Genomic DNA, 22,117 nt, shown 5'->3' on the forward strand with positions numbered 1-22,117 from the left:
CGTCCAGAAAATAAGATTTAATACTTTGGATTCTGAATTATATGAAGTCTGAAGGTATATACAGGGGACTCGGTTGAAATCCCGAAAACCAAAATCACGAACGCCAAAATGCCGTAAGAGTCAAAATCCCGAAAACTCTAAATCCCGAATATCAAAATCCCAAAAGCCAAAACCCTAAAAACCAAAATTTCGAAAAGTCAAAATCCCGAAAACCAAAATCCCAAAAGCCAAAATCCTGAAAGTCAAAACCCTAAAAGCCAAAATCCCGAAAACGAAAATCACAAAAGCCAAAATCCCGAGTGCCAAAATCCTGAAAACCAAAATCCCGAGTGCCAAAATCCCAAAAGGGTCAAAACTCAAGAAGCCGAAATACCGAAAGGATCGAAATACTAAAAGCCAAAATCCGGAAAAGTCAAAATCCTAAAAGCCAAAATCCCGAAAAGTCAAAATCCCGAAAGCCAAAATCCCAAAAGGGTCAAAATCATGTCAGCCAAAAAACTGAAAGCCAAAATCTCGAAAACGAAAATCACAAAAGTCAAAATGCCGAAAGTCAAAATCCTGAGAACCAAAATCCCGAATGCCAAAATCCCAAAAGGGTCAAAACCCAAAAAGCCGAAATACCGAAAGGGTCGAAATACTAAAAGCCAAAATCCCGAAAGCCAAAATCCCAAAAGGGTCAAGATCTCGAAAGCCAAAATTACGAATGGGTAAAATCCCGAATGGTTCACGATCCTGAAAAAATCCTGGACTCAAAACGTACAAACTAAAAAAGAATTTGTAAAAGTTTCTATACTTTCACACACATTGTTCGTAATATGATCACTTGACGAACATCTTCTTTGTTGAAATTTGAAATCATTTTTGATTTGGCAAAATGAAAAAGAACACCACGAAGAAGTGCAAGCCCTACTTTCAAGATTATTTCATCGTGGTTCTCTTACCCCAAGCCATTGAATTATCTTATGCAAAAATTTTGGGCCTATATATTCGCACCTAATGAGCTTAGAAACTGATCAGGAGTTTAAGCTATATGTAGTCTATTTGAACTTCTTAAAGTATATCAACTCGGACTTACATGCAAATCCGGTTTGGAATTAGATTCGTGCAGTAATGCAAATTTAATACAATTAATGCAATTTTCGAATATGTTTTTGGGGTAGCCTATATGAAGTTTTCATTCATACATGTATATAACCGAAAAATTCGCCATTTTGAATTATTGAAGGTCAAGTTCAATCACTTTGAAGGGCTCATTTTTTACCCAATTCGATTAAATGTGGAGCCGACTAGATCAGTCTTCATCGGTAATTTATTGATTAAGTATAAATAATTGAATAATATTTTTTGAAATTAATTTTTACTTGACATTAAGTTTGTTTCCGAGCTAGAGGTCAAACGGTAAGAGATATCGATTTTCGGTCTTCGATGACTTCCCAATAGTTGACATTATCTCAGACGGTCTTTTTTTTCTATTTCCCCTAACTGCAATTCATCCCATCCAAAACCATGTTTATTCGGTTTTTCTCAAAATTGGCCCAAGCTTTTTCAATGATTTTATTAGGATATGTTTTAGATTTTCAGAGGTAATCCAGGCGAGCATTTTGTCTAAACATACCTATGACCGGAAGACTCCCCATTTTGAAATATTGAAGGTCAAAGAACAGTCTATTTGGAGGACTCATTCTAAACCGATTTTCTTAAATTTGGTTTTTTTTAATGATCTTGAAATTCTCAAGCCGACTACATTGAACTTAATTTGTCGTGAATCGGTAAAGTACCCGTAATTGATGTATATTACTCTGAAATATTTTTCAAAAAAAAAAATTTTATGCGAAAGTTTGTGACACGGCTAGAGGCCAATCAATATGCGATATCGACTTCCAGTCTTCGACGACCCCTCCTCCATTATCTAGGACTTTTCCAGTCTTTTCTTCCTTTTTCCTCCCACTATGTTTTTTGGTTTATTTCGAAAACGGCTCCTACGATTTTTTTCATTTTCGAATATGTTCTTACAAGTGCCTAAACCGCATATTTCGTCCTTGGACACCTATGTTTGAAATCCATTTCAATATCATTTTTTCAAAGGTCAATGTTTGACCAATTTGGAGGGCCTATCTTCAACCGATTTTCTTAAGTTTGAATTTTTTTGAAAGATCTTGAAATTTACAACCCGGTTGCGTTGTACTTAATCGGTAATGGATCGGTAATGTACCGGTAAACTTCTTGGATTTCCTGGATTTACTACAGTAGACTCTCTCTCAAATGGGCATTTGGGGCGAAATGTCATCCGGTTTATCGATAGATTTGGGCGTCAAAGCCTTTGTAAGTTCCAAAAAAGCGCTTAATTATAAAGAATCACGATAAAATAAGAAGAACTACAGCGAATTTGAGCAAATTAACTTCATAATTAAACGTGAAAATTGTCAACAAAATTTTTCGCCCGATTGAAAGAGAGCCGATTGAGTGAGAGTCTACTGTATTTTATTTGCCCGTGTCGGCTTTTCTTAAGCAATTTCTTATTTCGGAATGGTTTTTACTGCTCGAACTCCACGGAGAGAGCAGTATATATCAACGGTTCCATTCCATACTATGCTATCTCAGAATGACAACTTTTTAGAAGAGACATTTGAAGTTGACGATTTCCTATGCTGCCTGTGTAATTTTGTTACGAAAGTCTCAAATATCTCGTTACCCGAACACCGGATGATCACCAAATTTTCACCAGTTGTAGATCTCGGTAGATCTGGAACAACATATCTCTCGGAGTAATATAAAGCTAAGTCGACTTAGCATTGTAGGGAATGGAGCCGTCGATATAATCCCTCTATTGTTTCACCCCTCCCCCCCCCCCCCCCCCCGGAGACCACTTTTCGCAACAAATCTTCGCGTTTCAGACGATTTTTGAGAAATCGTTGGTTGCGTCTACTTCTGTCGTATCTGCATTTAAGGTAAGCTACAATACATACGTCCCCTCTTGCGTGAAATTCTGACACAAAAGAAATGCAGATAGGATAACGGTCGATGTAACAGACGAAATGTCGTCACGCTGTTTGTCCGTCTGCCCGTCTGTCTGTCCGACTATCATCGGCTCTAGAGGCCAAACGGTTAGAGATAGAGACTTGGGACCTTCGGGGGACTCCCCATAAGTCGACCCAAGGATCGTTAACATGCCCCTCATTTTCCCCTCACCCCTCCCCTTCCCCTCCAAAACCATGTTTTTTGGGATTGCTCGAAAACGCGTTTTGCGATTTTTTTTAATTCAGGCGAATACTTCGTCCATATGCGAAAATACCGTTGAATCATTCCTAATAACGGTTTTTCAAGGTCTAAAGTTAAAAAGACACTAGAGAGCGCATTTATCGGGCGAATGAGGTCATATTTGGGCTCGTTGGAAAGGTCTTGGAATTTCCGACAAAACCGAACCGGTTATGAACCGATAAGTAATTTTCACCAGAAAATCAGTTTTATTACTGTTTAAATTATTTTGTGGGATCTTTTTAGTGATTTATAAATCGGTTTAAGTCTTCAAATTTCCAAACCGGCCGAATCGGACTTAATCGGTAATGAATCGGTAATGCACCGGTAAATTATATAACCTTTCTAAGATTTACTTTTTACTACTATTACTACTTATTACTACTTATTTACTACTATTTTTTATGGTATTGTATTAAAGGAGAGCTCTTTCTCGTGAGTTCGAGCATTCTGCGAAGCCAGGCAACTTTACCATCTCTTTTTTTATATTTTAATCTTTCAAGTTCAATATTAAATTTCATAATTATTTTCAAGTTCATTGTAAACTTGTAATCGGAAAATAATTTAAAAGCCATAACTCCAAGCATATTGATATTTTTTATTGCTACCATTTCCTAACCAATTAGGAAGAAAAAGAAAGAAAAACATGTGTTTCCGATTGGTATTTGCAGTAAAATTAAATGCAACAACAGTCCGAGGTCACCTGGATCCGGCTCAAGGTATCCGAACGAGTGAACTCTATGAGAGTGGTCATTCGGAACCAAATGCAGAATTGTGTCCGGCCATGGGTGAAAATGTGCGTCTGTTGGTTCTTGTGACATCAGCGCCCACGCACTATGACGCTCGCATGGCCATTAGGCATACATGGGGTCACTATGGGATGAGGAGGGATACTGTTGTGGCATTTTTCCTTGGTGCCACGGGTGATCAGGGCACGGAGGAACAAATGTTGGGTGAAAATACTCTGTTTGGTGACTTGATACAGGGTCGCTTTGTGGACAGCTACAATAATCTAACACTGAAGACAATTTCAATTTTGGAATGGGTTGATACGTACTGCCCACAGGCGTCCTTTGTCCTCAAGACTGACGATGATATGTTCATCAATGTGCCGAAATTGATGCAATTTATGGATAAGCATAGTCACGACAAAAGACATATCTATGGGCGATTGGCAAAGAAATGGAAGCCAATTAGGAATAAAAAGAGCAAATACTACGTTTCACCCAATCAATATTTGCCAAAGTATTTCCCGGATTTCACCACGGGACCTGCCTATCTCATGACATCTGATGTCATTCATGATTTATATGAAAAATCCCTGGAACAGACGTATCTCAAGTTGGAGGATGTCTATACGACGGGAATTGTGGCGCAATTGGTGAAGGTGAAACGGATCCATGTGACAGAATTTCTCAATCGACGGATTGCCTTCAATGCGTGCAACATCAAGAAGGCCATCAGTGTGCACATGGTAAAGGGGCAGGAGCAGTATGATTTGTGGAAGAAATTGATGGATACCAATCTAAAATGCAAATAGCATCAGGATCAGCAGCAGGTGCATCTGAGGCTGGAGATCCACAAGACAACGTCCAAGGTAAGACCTTACAACAATTTGCTCACACATGACTTACGCGAGGGGACATCTGGTGGTGGGGACAAGATACTAGTCAGAAAGATAATTCTCAGAAGACAATGAAGAGATTCTTTTTTTTTTTTAGAAAACCTCGCATTTCTTGGAGATTCCTTCTCCTTTCATTTCTCAAGAATTTTTTTTTTAAAAATAAATAGATAGAACTTTTTCTCATAAATCAAAGAAAAAGACAAGATCTTATGGAGCTATTCATTGAAAAATATAAAAAAAAGGTAAGTGTGTACCAAATTTCGGCAAGTTTGCAATTCCGGCCACTTTTTTCGTTTCTCGAATTTTCATGAATTTTTACTTTTTGCACACTCTAGAGATTCAGCAATGCAAAAAATAATAATAAAAATGTCGCTTCTAGGGTAAATTAAGCTAATTCAGAACCTGCTCTAAGTGGAGATTTTTCGCTACTCTAAATGGAAACGTCATTGTTTTCGTGATAAATACAGTACTAAATTATTATATTTATATATTTTCTATACCTCAGTTTCATTATTTAGTTAATTTTGCTCCAAATAAAGCAAAAATCCATTCTTAAGAAGAAGTAATAAAAAAAAATTCAATTTGTATTAAAAATATTACATTTCAAACGACTTTGGTGCTTGCATGCAACTAAGCCGAAATTTAGCACACTTATCCTATTGAAAATTGTTCCTGAAAATTTTCAATCAAAAGTCAGATAAGTAAATGTGTCTTGGATATTATCTTAATGTGTCTTGGCTAGAAATGTAAATTTCAGTGAACTCCACGACAGCTCTTGTTAAATTCCACGTTATTGCACTTTTTTTTTACAAATTATTATAATTTTATAATAATTTGTAAAAAAAGGGCATTTTTATTCAAAATCTCCCTGTCTGGAATAAAAATACCAAATTGAGGTTTTGCAAGGGTTAATTTAAAGTTTTCTTTTAACGCACAAAATATTTTCAGGAAAAGTTCAATGTTCGAAATATTTTCGAAAATCTGAGTTACTCACAATTAACTGTTTTATGTTATAAAGATCTGCCCGGATCTGCCATTAGAGCCAAACCTGCCAGTCATAAGTGAATTTTGAAAGATTCGAAGTCCTATTGGAATAGTCAAGAAAGAGACATTTTTACTTTATAATAATTCCGCAAGATGGCTGTAGTAGGGGAGACTTTGGCAAAATTTGTCAAGACGAAAATTTCAATATTCATTCTTTTCTAAAATAAAAGAGACTGAGGCTTGAAATTTTTATTATAGATAGCCTTCATGAACCTTCTTAAACTTAGAAAGTTTCAAGGGATTCGAGGAAGGATTATGTAAAATAAAAAATAATGAAATTTTGAGCCCTATTTTTGGAATATTTGGCTTACAGAAAATATCAATACTGATTAGCTCAATTTATTAAGCACATTTCTCGTTAAGATAGAGAAAAATTATCTTCGCCAAAGTTGTACAGGAATAAATTTCCTATAAAAATATGTCTATTTGATATTTTTAACGTTTGCGAGAGTAAAACGTCACAAATTATCCGAATACTGACAAAATTTGCCCCAGCAATTTTTAGAATCTCCAGAAAATCGACTTTTAGAAAATGATTCGAAAATCACATTTCTTTCGAGACAGAGGAAAATAGTCTTCTGCAATGTTGTAGAACAGTAAATTTCCTATAAGAATATGATCATTACAAAACGTTTAAGTTTTCTCCGACCTCGTGAAAGAATTAAATATTCTTTTTGACAAGTTTTGCCCCAGTCTCCCCTACTTCTTGTTTGAATTTCGAAGTGGTCTAGTGTCAAAATGTATTAGTCTTCTCTTTATTGTTTGAGTTGGGTGCAAACATAAATGGAGTTTGATTCCCCAACCAATAGGGGACTATATTTGCACAGAATCCAAGCAAAACTTTGTTCTGCAATTCCGCAATTTTTCTTCTTTTTGCTTTTTTAACGGCCATCAGTCGCTAACCGCACTAGCGATCGTAGCGGCGATTAACCAAAATTATCCAAATTTGTCTCGAGTAAGCGAAGTCACACACCCATTACCTAATGAGCCCAAACAGAAGTAGATTTTGATTCTCCAATAGTGTCTTGAATAAAAGATAAATGGAACTCTATTTGCACAAAAAGTCGTTGAAGTTCGAAGAATTCAAATTCAATTTCGAATTTTCATACTAAATCTTCGAACAAGATGGGGAAAATTTAATTTATTTTAATGGGACAAGAACAGTAAGTGTTGTTTTGTTTTCCTCACAACAATGTGAAGACTGACACATTTTGACATTTGAAAACTTCGAAATTCGAACAGGATGTAACTTCCGCCACCTTGCGAAAGTATAAAGAAGTAAGAAAGTCTCTTTTTTGGATCTTCAAATGGATTTTCGAATTTTTCAAGATCTACTTCTGTACGGAAAGACTGGGTATTCCATTTTTAGGATTTTTAAATGTAAATCTTTTCGCAGAATATTCTATGTGCCGAAACTGAGACCAAAATAAAGTGGGACATTTTTGTTTCGAAAGGGAGATTTCGAATCAAAATTTCCCCGTACAAATAGAGATCTAAAGGGCTCGTTTACCCAGTTCTTTGCAATAATACTTGAAAATATCTTTAATTAATTCATTTCGGACATAAAATTTCCCTGATGTCCGTTATTATCCCCCAAGTGTGTCTTGGCTAAAAGGGACATTTAGTCTTTTTAATTTAATTCGAAACGTTTGCAACCGTAAGTTTTACTCGGAGTTTTTTTTTATTAAGAATTTCAAAGTGAGTAAAGTCATAAAAAGAAAATTGAAGAGATATTGACACAAGACAACTAACTTATTCGAAAATATAAGTTAAGCCATTATTCTTTTAATTTCTAATTTTTTCAATGCAATAGCTCCATTATTCAATTCTTTCGACTGCTTCTCTACGGGCATTTTTAGTAGGTTTTTTAATGTTTCTTTTATCAGGAAGGATAAAAAAAAACCGTTTTAATCAAATCAAGTGGAATTATGAGGATCAAAATATAATAAATTCCCCCTCAACAAAAAATACTGCTTTCATATTTAGGGGGTAAAAAATATCTTTAAAAAGAAAAATAACAATCATTGTAAATAGTTTGTAATTCCCGTGCCAAAAGACATTGTGAATTTTTATAATTATTATTTTCTAATTATAATTTTGTTTTTTTTTATTAGAGGAAAATCATAATTTTTGTCCAAAAATTGAAGTCACTCTATTTGCTTGTTTTTTGTCCGCGCAAAACTTTTTTCTTATTGTTGTATATAATTATAAATTTTTGCACAGGATGTAATTTTTCTCAATTTTTCTGAGACACATTTTTTGACAAGAAAAAAGGAAATATTGTGTAAAATAAATTAAAAAAAAAGAAGAGTGACAAAGCAATTGAAACAAAATTATGCAAATGTGACGAACAAAAAAATATGATCAAGATATCAAGTCCTATTATTTAGAAATTACTTATAAATATTTTTTTAATTAGTGAAATCAATGTAAATTATTCTTAAAATTACAATTTTGGGGAAAATGGGTGAGGATGGTTAAATATTGCTAAATATTTAATCTTGTGGTTATGGGTTTTATTATATTCTTTTTTTTATTATTTAATTATTATTTTTGTTGAACTCATCCAATTGTCCAAAATAGAGAATCACATTTCATATGAAATATGATTTTCTATTTTTGATTCTATTTTTAATATATTTTTTTTGTAAAATGTACAATGAATGCATTAGATTATTTAAAAAAATAAATAAATAATAATAATTTTCAAGACAATGTTATGGTAGGATTGTATGAGTAAGAAATGAAATTGAAGTGAAATATAATTGATAGAGAATTATTGTATAATAGTTCTTAAGTAGCAGCTTGAAAATCTACATACCCTGTTCTTAAAGTACTATAAATAGCAATTTTCCCTGTAGAAAAAAAAGAAGAAATTGTGTTGCTTCGAATTTTTAAAAAAGAAATCTCAAGAGGAAAATGCTGAATTTTAGCAGAAATTGAATTTTGTAAAGTTGAACTTTTGGTTAAATTTAATCAAAAGTGTGAAAAAATATTAAGGAAAACAGTATTTCAATTTAAGAATATTTTTTACAGTTCCATGCATGAGACATTTTAGCAATTATCTTGATTTATTTTATTGAAAAAAAAAACTTTAAAAAATTAATTGAGAGAAATTTCGAGAAAATATAAGACTAAAATCACAGTGAACCTTTCGAAGTTAAGAAGAAATATATAGAGAATTTTTCGAACTCAGAAACATAAATTCCCGTATCAGCCGCTTGAGCGCTGCTATCACTTCCCTTTTCGAAAATTAAGCATTCTAGGACAAACCTGCAACTTCCTTTATAAACGCTACATATTGGGAGATATTTTTGTCAAATTGGGGCGTTTTGAAGTCAATTATTTGCTTGTGAATCGGAATTGGATTCTCCAAAAGTGTGTAGGCTAAAAGGTAAATGGCACTTGCACTCGATTAAATTTTAAATTTTCAAATTAAATTTTCGCGTAAGATTGTAGAAATGTGTAGAGTCACACTGGATGCCAGTGTGGGGAATTCGAGAGGGACAGAAATCATTCGAAATCGAGCCAATTCGAAATTCAAACAGAAAATGTCATGATCCAATGAGCACAGTTAGCTAAAAAGGCAGCGTTTTCAGTATATTCTTGCTGAAAATGCTGCTTTTTTGGATAACTGCGGTCGCTAGGATGGGACAGAAATCATTCGGAATCGAGCCAATTCGAAATTCGAACAGAAAATGTCATTATCCAACGAGCACAGTTAGCTAAAAAGACAGCGTTTTCAGCATAGTTTTGCTGAATCGATCAGTAAAAATGTGCCGACCGGTCAGCAGTTCTCGAACAAAAGGTACTAACTAAGTAATATGGAAATGACACTGGCTCGGGAGTGTTGTTTTAAGGTTAGCAGAATTTAGCTGAAAATATATATGTTTTTTTCAATATTAATAATAAAATAATAAAAATGGCGCAAGGTTCCACAGAGGAACCTAGGTCTTCCCGCAAGGGGAGTTCGGAAAATCCATTATTATTTTTTCTTGTACGGGATGAGATTGTCAGTCCCATGTCCCATGGAATCAAGTACAGTGAAGCTCTGGATGCAATCCGAACACCTTGAACGCCAGAAAAATTCCTGGTGACCTAAAGGGGATTCGAACCCGAGACACTTGCATCACAGAGCGAGTGTTCTACCGGTTCTACCACTTGACCTACTGAGTTCCAACACTGAGAATGCGATATGACAAATTTCGTTCGAATCTCAAGAGAGCTTTTTCGAATATGTGATTCGGTAGCCATGACATTGTCACTTGAGCTCACGTGGCATTGACAGCTGATTTGAAATCGGTTAGCATTTGGTGTCTTAAATGTCTTATATTGATTTTCGTAACCGATTTACGAATATTTGAATTCGTTTTTTGTTTTTCCGCCCCCAAGGATTTTTTGAAAAAAATATCATCTCATTTTCAAGTTAAAGCACAACTACTTACCTTTCTAACGGATGCCCATTTATTATGTTCTGTACACTAGAACCGGAGGAATAATTGATAATATGTGACAAAACAGCAAAAACAAATAAAAATTAATTAAAGAAAATTGTGACGTATAGGAGAAAAACCAAGAGCAGATTCTTGGTCAGGGGACTCGACTAAAAAAAATCGTGTTGCATAGTGTTATCCTAATCTTTGTTTGGTTTAATGGAAAACCATAAAAATTCGATTGACATTCAACTGAAAAACCTCTCCGTATAGCCAACGGCCGCGGCGATTCCATTAGATTTCCAGCAGCCTTTTCTGCCATGTCCGTGAATTTTATCGCTAAAAATCCGCGTGATATTCCCTGGATTTTACAGCTCAAAATCCGCGTAAGTTTCCGAGATGGAATTTGGCGCTAAATTTCTTCCTAGCGTTCCATGGACGTTTGCGAAACTCTGTATAGGACCGTCTAATAAGAAATGTCCGTGAGTATCCATGGACTTTTCTCTGACGAATATTTCCACGGCTTTTCCTATGGATTAGTAGCGGTATAATCGGCAGTCAGCCCTTTAAAAATTTGGAAAAATCCTCTTTTTTTCCACGAAATTCTCCGTGGAAATTTTCATACAACGGCCTTAGAGGCTTCCGTGGTTTAATATTACGGAATTCCACGATTTTTCCAGTGGATTTTTTAGATATATTTTTCTTCAAAATAATTCCAAAAATTGATTAAAATTTCGTGGAACTTTTCATAGAGAATTTCCAGAAAAAAAAACATCTACAAATATGGAGGATCAGTGCCAATTGGCAGCTTAGAACTTGGAGAGTGTTCATCTATCAGACGAACACTCAATTGTTCTACTTTTGAATTGAATATATTGCTATCATATCGTTCATTTGAGTATGTCTAGCTCGCAAGAATTACAGTGTTAAGGCGAAAAATAATTGCAGAATTTTTGCGCTTACTTCCATGGAGTCTTGGTCGGAAAGATATCAGAAAATTACTCGGAATATTCAAAGGAAATTTTGAATCAATTTCCAGGGAATGCTCTCAGATATGTTGCAAGAAAATTCCTCGGACTTTTTTTCTAGGAAATCCACGCGAAAAATAGCTGATAACTCCGCAGAATTCCAAGCGGAATATTAGCGTATATTTCCACGGAAACTCTCGCGGAAAAATAGAAGATAAATTCTAGGGAATTTTCTGTTACTGTGAAACTTTGCGGGCGATCGGCTACAGGGACAGGAAGGAATAATAGCTAACCCAGTGATTCAAATTCTGAATTTACCAGTATCAACTAAAACACCAAAGAGGAATTTCTAATTTATTGTTTCCTACCTAATTGACTGTAAATAAACATAAACGCAAAATAGGCAATAAGGGAAGTGCTTAAGTACCAGTGTCTGAAGTTTAAGTTTTAAAATGAATTAAAACATGAATTTTAGTGTAATTTTGGACACTTTGCTTGTAATTTTGGACACCTAATACACTTCACAAGAATGCCCACTGTCATTCATTTCAAGAACCTAACTTACAAAAATCATCTTTTTATGAGAAGGAACTGTAGGATATCTCAAAGAGCCCGCAAACTTTAATTTAGATTTTAATCAATTTACAGTACACTCTCGCTCAATCGGCTCTTTTTCAATCGGGCGCAAAATTTTGTTGACAATTTTCACATTTGATTTTAAAGCAAACTTGTTCAAATTCGCTGTAGTTCCTCATGTTTTGTCATGATTCTCTATATTTGAGCGCTTTTTGTGGAATTTTCAATGATTTTGATGCTCAAATCTCGATAATTTGGATGACATTTTACCCCAAATGCCCAATTGAGAGAGAGTCTACTGTATTTGTAATGTCCAAAATTACAAGCAATGCCGCTAACCTTTTCAAAGTATAGAAAATTCGAAGAATTAGCAGTAATAGTGCTTTAGCGCTCAAGCGGAGAATACGTAAACTTGTACGTTGATCTTTCGGGAGCTTTTCGAATTTTGAATTGTTTTGTATTTTCGAACTTTAAGCTTACAACACAGTAAAAAAAATTTACAAGAATAATCGTTGATTTGCTTTTTTACCACGATTATTCTTGGAAAGTTACACAAATTATATATTTCAACAAAACGTGTAATCTGAAAATGTGTAATTTAAATTTTATGTAATTGTAAACCGCGTAATCAACTGTGAATGATTACACAATTTTTTATATTTTCTTACATATTTCGTGTAAAATTACACAGTTTTCAAATAAATGGTGTACAAATTACACAGTTTTCAGACAAAATGTGTACAAATTACACAAATGTGTTTTAGTACACACGATTACATGTTTAATGTAAAATTTACAATGAAAATCATGGTAAAGCAGTCAAAATTTTTTTACTGTGTATTTTTAAATAATATTTTTGAATTATCAAAATAGAAAACAAATTCTTTAGAACGACCATTGCGATCCAATTTGTATGTTATTTATGCACAATTCAACGATAACAAAAATTTATTCTAAAAAAAAAGTAAACCACTTAAGTTTGCTCTATTTGAAAAGAAAAATAGGGCTTACAGATAAAATTATAATAATGCGATAATGAATATTGCATGGAACTGCATTCAGTGCGCTTTTCCAGTGTGTCTTTGACAGAAAATTTTGAAGAGAAAAAAAATGCAATAAAATAAAATTCAGCACTTTCTTTGTCAAAATACAGACACTGTCTCTCAATTTTTCTTCAACTTTTGCTTCAATCTGTTGAATTAATTTTTTATTTGGAAAATCTTGTGTATTTATGTTAATCTCTGTAGCGGGTACTATCAATACACAAATATACACACAGACAGAAAAAAAAACATTAGGATTTTTCTTCAATTAGGCTGTGATCATATTCGAAGAGAATTTTGTTCATTGAAAAAAAAAAGTTTAAGAGAAAAACAAAAAGAGGAGAGGAAGCTTGTCTCTCACAGAGATCTTGTGAGAGAAAAAGAAGAAAAAGCTTACCAAAAAAAATATTTGGAAGTTATTTTTCTTTTAAGGTGTCTACACATTGAGAACAATTTTCGTCAAAAAGTGCTTTTTTGAAGGAAATTGGCTGCAGTGCTGTAGGCAGAAACGTCAAAATTCTGTCAAAAATGCAATTTTTGACAAAAATTGCTTTTTTGAAGGAAATTCCCTGCAGCGTTGTAGGGCGAAACGTCAAATTTCTGTCAAAAACGCAATTTTTGACGAAAATTGCTCTCAATGTGTAGAGGCCTTTAGAGAAAATTTTGTTTGTTCAAATGCGAGTGTCTCTGGTTGAGAGAGGCATTGAAACTATAAAAAACAATAAATAAAAGATGAATTAAAGAAGATTAGGAAATGAATGACGAAAGTGTGAAAATGATTCTCTTTTGACGACGACGGCTATACTCTCCCAAAAAAAGGTATCCTCAATTTGTAAAATTGTAACGTTGTAAATAGGCATGTAAGTTGACACGCGATGCTGTGTAAAAGGAAATAAAAGAAAAAAACAGATTCCCTACAATTTTTTCATATTTTCTTTCAATTGATGCAGAAAATCTTTCATTGAATCATCCATTGTTTGTTTTTGGGGTTTTTCGGCACTTTTTTTGCTGTCCAAAACCGTGCAATTTGTCAGAGTTTGAGGATTGTTCAAGTGGTACCAAAAGTCAAATTGTTCAGTAATGTCGACATCGTGAATAGCCACGAAATGGGCCAAATTGCAAGGAAGAAGACCTCCAGCATCGATCCTCTTGATCACTTTTCCAATGTCCTTTCGGGGAATTTTCAGCTGTTCTGCCACGAATCCCGTGAGGAAGACATCCTCAAGCCACAAAAAGGTAGTCTTGAGGGCTGTAGTATAGAGATCCAACAAAATATCACCAGTTAGGAGATAAATAGGTCCAGTGACAAAGTCCGGAAACATAGCATTCTTAAAGGACTCCTCTGGAACATACCATTTAGATTCTAAATCCCTATGAGGTGCCCAATTCTTAGCAATGTGTCCAAAGATCCTCTCAGTATCTTCACTGTGATCCTCCATAAATTCCAAAAGGACTTTCATGTTGAGAAACATATCGTCGTCAGTTTTCAATAGGTACGGAGTCATCGGGCAGTACGTGACAGTCCATTCTAGCATTGACAGGGATTTTAGCGTGAGATTCTCATAAGTATCCATTGAATTGCCCCTAATGAGATCTCCATAAGTTGCACTTTCACGATCAAGATCGTATTCAGTGGTTTCGTTGAAGGATGCCCCTAGGAAAAATCCCAGAGCGACATCTGTTCTCTGACCAACCGTTCCCCATGTTTCCCTGATACTCTGACGCTTGCTGAAGTGACCAGGAGCAGAGGTGACGAGGATTAACACTCGCAGAAGTTCACCCATTCCCGGACACAACATTGCATTGGCTTCTATAAATCCTGCTTCGAAGAGTTCCTCTGTGAGTTTGTTACCACCCAGTTTGTACGCAGAATCCCCAAAGGCTCTCAGGAATTCGTCCACATTAAGGAGCTTTGTGTGTTCTTTATTTGATAAAAAAAAATAGAAAAAGAAACAATTTGTCAATAAAAATTATCAATGAATAATAAAAAAAATAAATTAACCCATTCAGTCAATGTACCAGAAATACTTGAGATAGAATGTTCATATTATGGGATTAGTTTCCTACAGATTAATAGATGAATTTTTTGAAAAGAAAAAAATTTTATTCATTATGGGGGCGCGGGGAGCCGCCCTCAAACACGCGTCTTAACGGTTACTGAATTTAAATTCTGTACATAAATTCATTACAAACTATTGATTTAGATAGAGTAACTATCCAAGAAAACACATTGGCAACCAGAATTCAAATCAGGAAAGAGGATGAAGGCCAATTTTAACAAATTCGACGGAATGTCGAATTTTCCGTCCGCCATTTTGAGCAAAAATTTTGCATGACTTCACGCGAAGCGAGAAAAGAACAACAAAATGTATTCCCATCTCTGTCGGGCTACTTTTCCCAAGTAATTGAAGAACTAAAGTTACTAAAAATTCATTCCCGACATAAATTCGAATATTAATTTCCCTGGAATAAATCATCTAAAATCACTCAATTTGCGTATGATGTATAATACCATGGTAAGGAATGGGTTAACGTCTTAGAGATGATCGCAGAGGTGGCAGGTAAAATGAAAACATATCTCTTTTTGCATTTAATTTTTTTTACTATTGACTAAATTTAATTTTATATAAGGTAAGTTGTGCTTATTTCTATAATGCTTAAAATAAATGTCGAATTAGCGATTCATTTAGTTCAGAGCGTTCAGACCCAAGGTCATGTCACATATCAAAATCTGCAAAAGATCTGCAGAATTTGTGCGATCAGTGAATTTTTCAACTCCACTCATTGTCAATAACATCACTGAGAGAAATCCAAAGAAGTTAAAATAACATTCCGGAAATGTTAATTTTGCCCTGCAGTATTGATCCGAAATCGGTGTAAATATTACCCTTTTTAGGTGTATTAGGGGTTAAAGTTACCCTTTTTCATGTTAATTTTACCCTTAAAAAGGTGTAAAATTAACATTAAAAAATCTTGATATATTTTTACACCTAAAAAGAATTAAAGTTATGAGGAAAAAAAGTTAATCGCACCCTCTTTTTTTCTCAGTTTTCTTTAAAACTGTTGAAAAATTCTAAAAATTACCACTATTATATTATGATTATAGTTTTTCACATTATTATGCCTAACGCACAATAACTTTTGTTTGTAAATATGTTTTCAAAATTTCCCATGAGAGAAAACGAGATAACTAGATCTCTGTTTCATTCACTCTCATTGAACTGTCAAAACCATGTTTACAAAATAAAAGTTATTGTGCGTTGAACATTATACATAAGTGTGAAAAAATACACTAGTTTATGGTAGTTTTTGTCACATGATCAAAAATTAACACTACTATAGTAATGCCTAACAGTGTTTCATGAAGACATGTGCATCATACGTGATATTTCGCTCGGAATATAGGGAACTTGAGATCAAGAAAATATTAATAAAGAAAATGACAAAATAAAAAAACATAAAATTGCAAAATCTATCCATTTTCGGACTTGAAAGAGCTTCTTTTAAGTCCAAAAAAGATTTTTTTTTAACTCTTAGAATGAGTTATTTTAACTTTTAAAACAAGTTATTTTCAGTCTTAAAAAAAGTTATTTACACTCTTTTGTCATGTAAATTTTAGGACACAAAAGTTAAAACAACTCTTCCGAATATTACACCTAAATAGAAGTAAAATCAACTCTAAAATATAGTGAATCGAAAATCATAACGAAAAAGAGCCAATTTAACATCGATTCGAGTAAGTTTTACTCGATTATTTTTCTGAGTGTATAGTTTGATCATAATTTTTCACACTATTATAGTGTGAAGCCTTGTGTATTTCAACCAGTTGTTGAATTTTTAAACAAAGTTGTGTAAAAATTGTTGAATTTCCATTTAAGACATATACTTCAGTCGAGATGCTTTTCATTGGGCAAAAGTCATATAGAACATCAAATAATAAGTATAATAAGTATATCGTGAAGATTCGAGCATCGGATGTAATCATTTTGCATTAGGGAGTGTTGCAGTTTAGTGAAAAAAATGTAAAAAAAATTAAAAATTATAGTTGACATTGAGACAAATCGAAATAAAGCATTGTTGGTTTTGCACAGCGCAGATTCTTCCATTTATACGAAATCTGGTGCTCCGAACCGGATTGTAGATTGCTAATAATATTAAAATTGTCTGCAGGTAAAACATATTTACAGGGAGGATCCCGAGTACAGGAAAAAACATTACAAATGTCCAAAATGGCAAAAAACTAAAATAAACGAAATGAAATGAAAATTCAACAATTTTTAAATTCAACAAACTTGAAATTCAACAACTTTAAATTAAACAATTTTAAATTATACATTTTTAACACTATAATATTGGTGTGAAAGATTACACACTATAATGGCGTCATCAAACTTGCACATTAAAATTTTAATGTGATTTACATTAATTGTCGCTTGCAAACGTCCAAAAATGTTATTTGTGTCTTTGAGTCACTTAATATTTGGGGTTTTTCTATTTATTGATAAAGAAGTGGACTTGGCCTGCAAAAATAAGTTTGAATTTACCTAAAGCATAAATATTTTTCACATTAAAAAATTAAAGTGAAAATCGCATTAATTTTTCGCATTAATGCTATAAATCAATTTGTATCAAATTTCGCGGGCCAAGTCTACCTTTTTTATCAACAAATAGATCAAATTCTGAATATGAAATGATTCAAACACACAAATTACACATTTGGACTCTCACCAGCCACAATTAATCTGAATCATATTAAATTTTCAATGTGCAAGTGTGATAACACAGTAAAGCCCGTATAAGGAAAGTATGAAGGAACGGTCTGTATGGCAGAATTTTATAATGTCTTTTCTCCTTGCTCGGAAAAGAGTTGCAGATGTAAGAACATTCGAAAAGAAAAATGAATTTAGGATTCCTGAAGCTCATCATGGCTTTAAAATTTGGTAAGTAATTTATATTTATGTAAGAAATAGGAGTATGAATTTAAAACTATATTTTCCAGTAGGAAACTGTTCTTGGTTTTACAAAAATCAGAGAGAAGACCTCCTTCAATTGGTCTTTGTTCAATTTCCAGTGCAGTTGATCTCTAGTAGACCAGTACGGGAATTCTGTAACCGTCTGGCATTGTCATACGACAAATTTAGAATTTTTATGAGGTAAATTCGGGAAAACTGTTAGAAAATGCGCTTCATATTAATTACTCTGAGAGCTTCATAGGACTCCTTGCAATACCGATTTGATAGTCACTAATACTTAATGTTACCCTACTCCCAAATTTACTACCAAAATATGTCGTATAACATTGTCATGTCTTTATAGAATTCCTAGACACCCAAGCGTCATGACAAAAACTAATTCACTTAGAGCTTTATCTCGTGAGTTCGAGCATTCCGCAAAGCTGGGACACTTTGCCATCTCTTTTTTTCATTCTTTACTTATTATATTTTATTTGATGTTCGAAACTTTATCCGATTAGGATGAAATTGATTGCGTTCGAAAGGTCTTGAAATTCTACATGACCTTACATTACTTATAATTACCATAATTATAATAATTATTATTTATTGTAATTATCACTTTCTAAATACACTATCTATCTACAATCCGTTCAGAATTAGAAAGAGTGTCTCGGATTAGAAAATGGTGTATTGTACGAGATAATTGGCATTAAGTGAATTTCCGGTTATAGTCAGACAATCGCAGAATTTGAACAAACAGATAAACAGTAGCAAGTAACCAGTTTTGTCTAGTTCTGTTTGTAAATTTGACCTCATACCCGAAGTGTTCCATATTTCGTTCAAGTAAAACAGGTAAAAAGAAATAAGTGGGACCTTGAACTTGAAAGTCAATATCACCGATATTGGTTGAAAGTAAATTTTCAAGATACTATTTCCTTTTACGTGGCTTTACCTGGTATTTCCCTGAATACTTTTATTTAGAGATCTTATCAGTGTCATTACTTCTAAACGGCAATTACTCACTGATCAACTTATCGATTCTCTTCTCAAGTGCAGCCATTTTATCCGTTGGTGCAGCCAAAGTTGTGACGACACGTTTAGCTTTTATTGCAGAAGTCGTTGCAATTTCAGTCTGAACCACATTTGTCATTTGCAAAGGCTCAGGAGCTCTCGTAGTTGGGGAAATAACTTCTGATTGCTCTTCAGCCGGTACGTAATCCAGCACTTTAACAAATAAAAACAGAAAGAGAGCCATAAAAGTCATAAAAATGACGAAACGAGTTGTTCTCGTGAATAACTTTGAGAAATGTGTCTTAAATAGCTTGGACATTGTTTTATCTTCCTAAATTTAGTATTTGGCAAATGCTCTGCACTAGGCAAGTATCACTACAAAACTGAAAAAAAATTCCAGAAAAACATTCTAAATTAGGTCTTAATCATTGAAACTCTTGATCTGTTTAATCAGTTGGTATGCAACTTCTTCCTACAAATGTCTATTAACCCTCACTACATTAAAAAAAAGAAGTTATCCTACTTATACTCATTTTTGCTCAGAATTTAAATGATAATGCGCAGCTTTTACACAACTATTGTTGTAATTTTACTTAAACGTTTAATTTATGTACCTTTTGTGTACCTGCTACAGGGAGTTCCGCTTTGAATGCATTTTTCGGGATTGAAAAAACGAATTAACTCCAGTGACACAGTAAAATTGCATGTCTACAGGAGATATCTTGAGGATAAGTTATTGAAACGCCGTGATATATGCAAGACATTGGGGAATCAGTGGCGCAATAGGCAAGACCGTTGGCTCTTGGGCGGATCGATTCCCTGGCTCGACTTACTGTTGTGAGTTCGAGTCCCGCCCGGTGCAAAGATCTGAATGTCTAATTTAGACAATTTTCATATGTTAATAACGTAATATAATGCACCGCCTACGCCCAACAATTCCGGGAGCATAGAAGAAGCATCCACAATACGGGGAAGGCGCTCCTGGGCGAGTCTACAAACGGACTAGCAGGTTCTTCTAACACGGGATATGGACATTGTAAAAATGATTACCTTTGTAATGAATATATCTCGATACGATTAATAATAATAATGCAAGACATTTTTGGCGCCAAATTTTTAGCCTTTTCAGCGCCAATGGTTCATAAGAAATGTATTTCAAATTTACCGTGTGAAAAATATTTGCATACATTTAAAGGCATTTCAAAACTTATTTTATAAATGAGCTCCCAATAGTAGGCAATTCATATCAAATTCTTTCAATCTGTTTTCTCTCAAGACGGAACTTCCTGTAATTACTCATTTGAGTAAATTGAAATAATACAGTTTTTTAAAATACACATATTTTACACGTTTTTCTTTACACGTACAGAAACCGTTAGATTTGATTAAATAAACGGTTTTTAGCTGAAGTACATTTTCGTGTAATTTTGCAAAAATAAGCTGGATGTCAAATTGAATTAGCTATTAACCTTGTTTTTCTGTGTAGATTTTAAAATGTTTATCTTATAGACTTCTTTTGAATAGATGCAGCACTAACTTTCTTAATAAGCCCCGCCCATAAAAAAATATGATACGCCTCCTTAAAGTATTGTGATCAAATGAATTTATATTTTAGAATTTCATGACTTAAATTATGAATTTTAAACATATTTATTTTGAGATACTTTTCTCAAAAAAGTGGAAAGTATCCTCGGCTTTTTCAAATGCTCGAAGATAGTTCTCTTCTTGTGTTATTTTCTTGTTCAATTTTTGTTTGTATATACCGCGTTCAGTAGCGATTTAATCTGCGATAAAAAAACTATCAGAACACCATCTCAAAATTGAGAAATTGTAAATAAGTGTGTATTTTAGTCCATTGACCTTTTACCAAGAAGCAACATTAACATTTTTGCATTTTTAAGACCCTGGGATACTCAAAGAAAAATACAGATTCATGGATACTCAGGAAAGAACATTTTTTGAACTATTTAAAATCGATAAAAATCTGATAGGGGAAGGAGGGGCTGCTTTGGGCTGTGAGGCTACATTGATATATTATTTTTTTCGCATATTTCTTAAAGAAGCTGGTCCTTACAAGTTTTTTATTTAGATAAATAATTGTTTTGTTTATCCAAATTTTTATTGTATTAAACCTCAGTTTCGTTCAGAAATAGAGGAGTGCCGGCATGTTTGAGACACTTTTTATGTTTTGACTTTAAGTATTATTTCCAAAACTGAAAAAAAATGTTTTGAAATTTTGTATACCGCTTAGTATACTCACTAGTATAGACTTTATTAAAATAGCTCAATTATTTTTCAGGCACATTTATTAAAATAATCAAAGAAACATCCACAGTCTCAAACTACAGGCTCTCCCCTATGCGAAAAGATCTTTTAACAATGTAGCCCCACAGCTCAAAGTAGCCTCATCTCCCCCTACTTCTCAAAAATTGCAAACAAAAAGGACATTCAAATCGAGGATATTTTTTGCAAGAGCCTGAATAATTTATGAGCTTAAATATTTTACAGCTCGAACTTAAAGACGAACAAACGATAAGAGATATCGAATTAGGGTTTTCGACAACCCCCCCCATAAGTCAACATTATCTACAATAGTCTCTTTTTTCCTTTTTCCCCACCTCCTCCTAAAACGGCTCTTTGATTTTTTTCATTTTCGATTATGTTTTGGAGGTAGTCAAGGTGAGTATTTCATTCTTAAGACACCTATGTTCGAAAAACATTTCTAAATCGAATTTTCGAAGATCAAAGTATGCTTAAATTAGGATTTTTTAAAAAAGATTTTGAAATTTCCAACCCAACTGCATCACAATTAGTCGATAATGATTTTGTAAATTATTACCGGTAAATGAAATAACTTTCACAAGTTTACTGTTTTATTTGTTCGTAGGAGAATGTGCCTAAGAGCCTCGACAGATCTGAGGATTAGCCGAGAGACGACTTAGCGTAACTATATTTGAAATAATGATTAAAGTACATTTCCATCATTTTCCATTAATTCGTCTCTCGGCTTAAGTCGTAAGTGTGTCTAGGGCATAAGCTTCGTACGATCCCAAGCTTCATAATAACTAATTTTTTCCTATGTTCCTGAATAAATGGTACTCCGCAGTATATTTTAAAATCACGATACTTTCCCCTAGTTTTTAAAATATGGGTGCAATCAGTCATATTTATTGGAAAAACAAACAGGAAAAATTTAGTCATTATGAAG

The 22,117-nt window shown here is 33.7% G+C and overlaps 2 protein-coding genes across 7 annotated transcripts in view; one reads left to right on the top strand and one right to left on the bottom strand.

Annotated features, from left to right (window-relative positions):
* Positions 1-13,863, top strand: part of LOC129806486 (beta-1,3-galactosyltransferase 1-like) — a 68,481-nt gene extending 54,618 nt beyond the window's left edge. Inside the window, exons 5-6 of one of the 6 annotated variants that reach the window (XR_008752170.1) lie at positions 3,927-4,852; positions 8,596-13,863. Coding sequence is in view for 1 of the 6 variants with exons in the window: in XM_055855123.1 (XP_055711098.1) it covers positions 3,927-4,795 (869 nt within the window). In the remaining 5 variants the exon portion in view is untranslated. Of the gene's footprint in view, positions 1-3,926; positions 7,859-8,037; positions 8,468-8,595 lie in introns of those variants that run through there. The other 5 variants (XR_008752172.1, XR_008752169.1, XR_008752168.1 and 2 more) reach the window with 5 other exon arrangements.
* Positions 12,781-14,742, bottom strand: LOC129806500 (beta-1,3-galactosyltransferase 2-like). Its single transcript, XM_055855143.1, has one exon. The coding sequence runs from the start codon at positions 14,740-14,742 to the stop codon at positions 13,858-13,860; it is 885 nt and encodes a 294-aa protein (XP_055711118.1). The 3' UTR covers positions 12,781-13,857.
* Positions 14,743-22,117: the final 7,375 nt, after the last annotated feature.

The sequence above is a fragment of the Phlebotomus papatasi genome, chromosome 3 (assembly GCF_024763615.1).
Source record: "Phlebotomus papatasi isolate M1 chromosome 3, Ppap_2.1, whole genome shotgun sequence".
NCBI lineage: Eukaryota > Metazoa > Arthropoda > Insecta > Diptera > Psychodidae > Phlebotomus > Phlebotomus papatasi.

What these genes read in the sequence shown, in the direction of transcription:
- LOC129806500 (XM_055855143.1), bottom strand. Translation starts at nt 14,742, where the DNA reads ATGTTGTGTCCGGGAATGGGTGAACTTCTGCGAGTGTTAATCCTCGTC.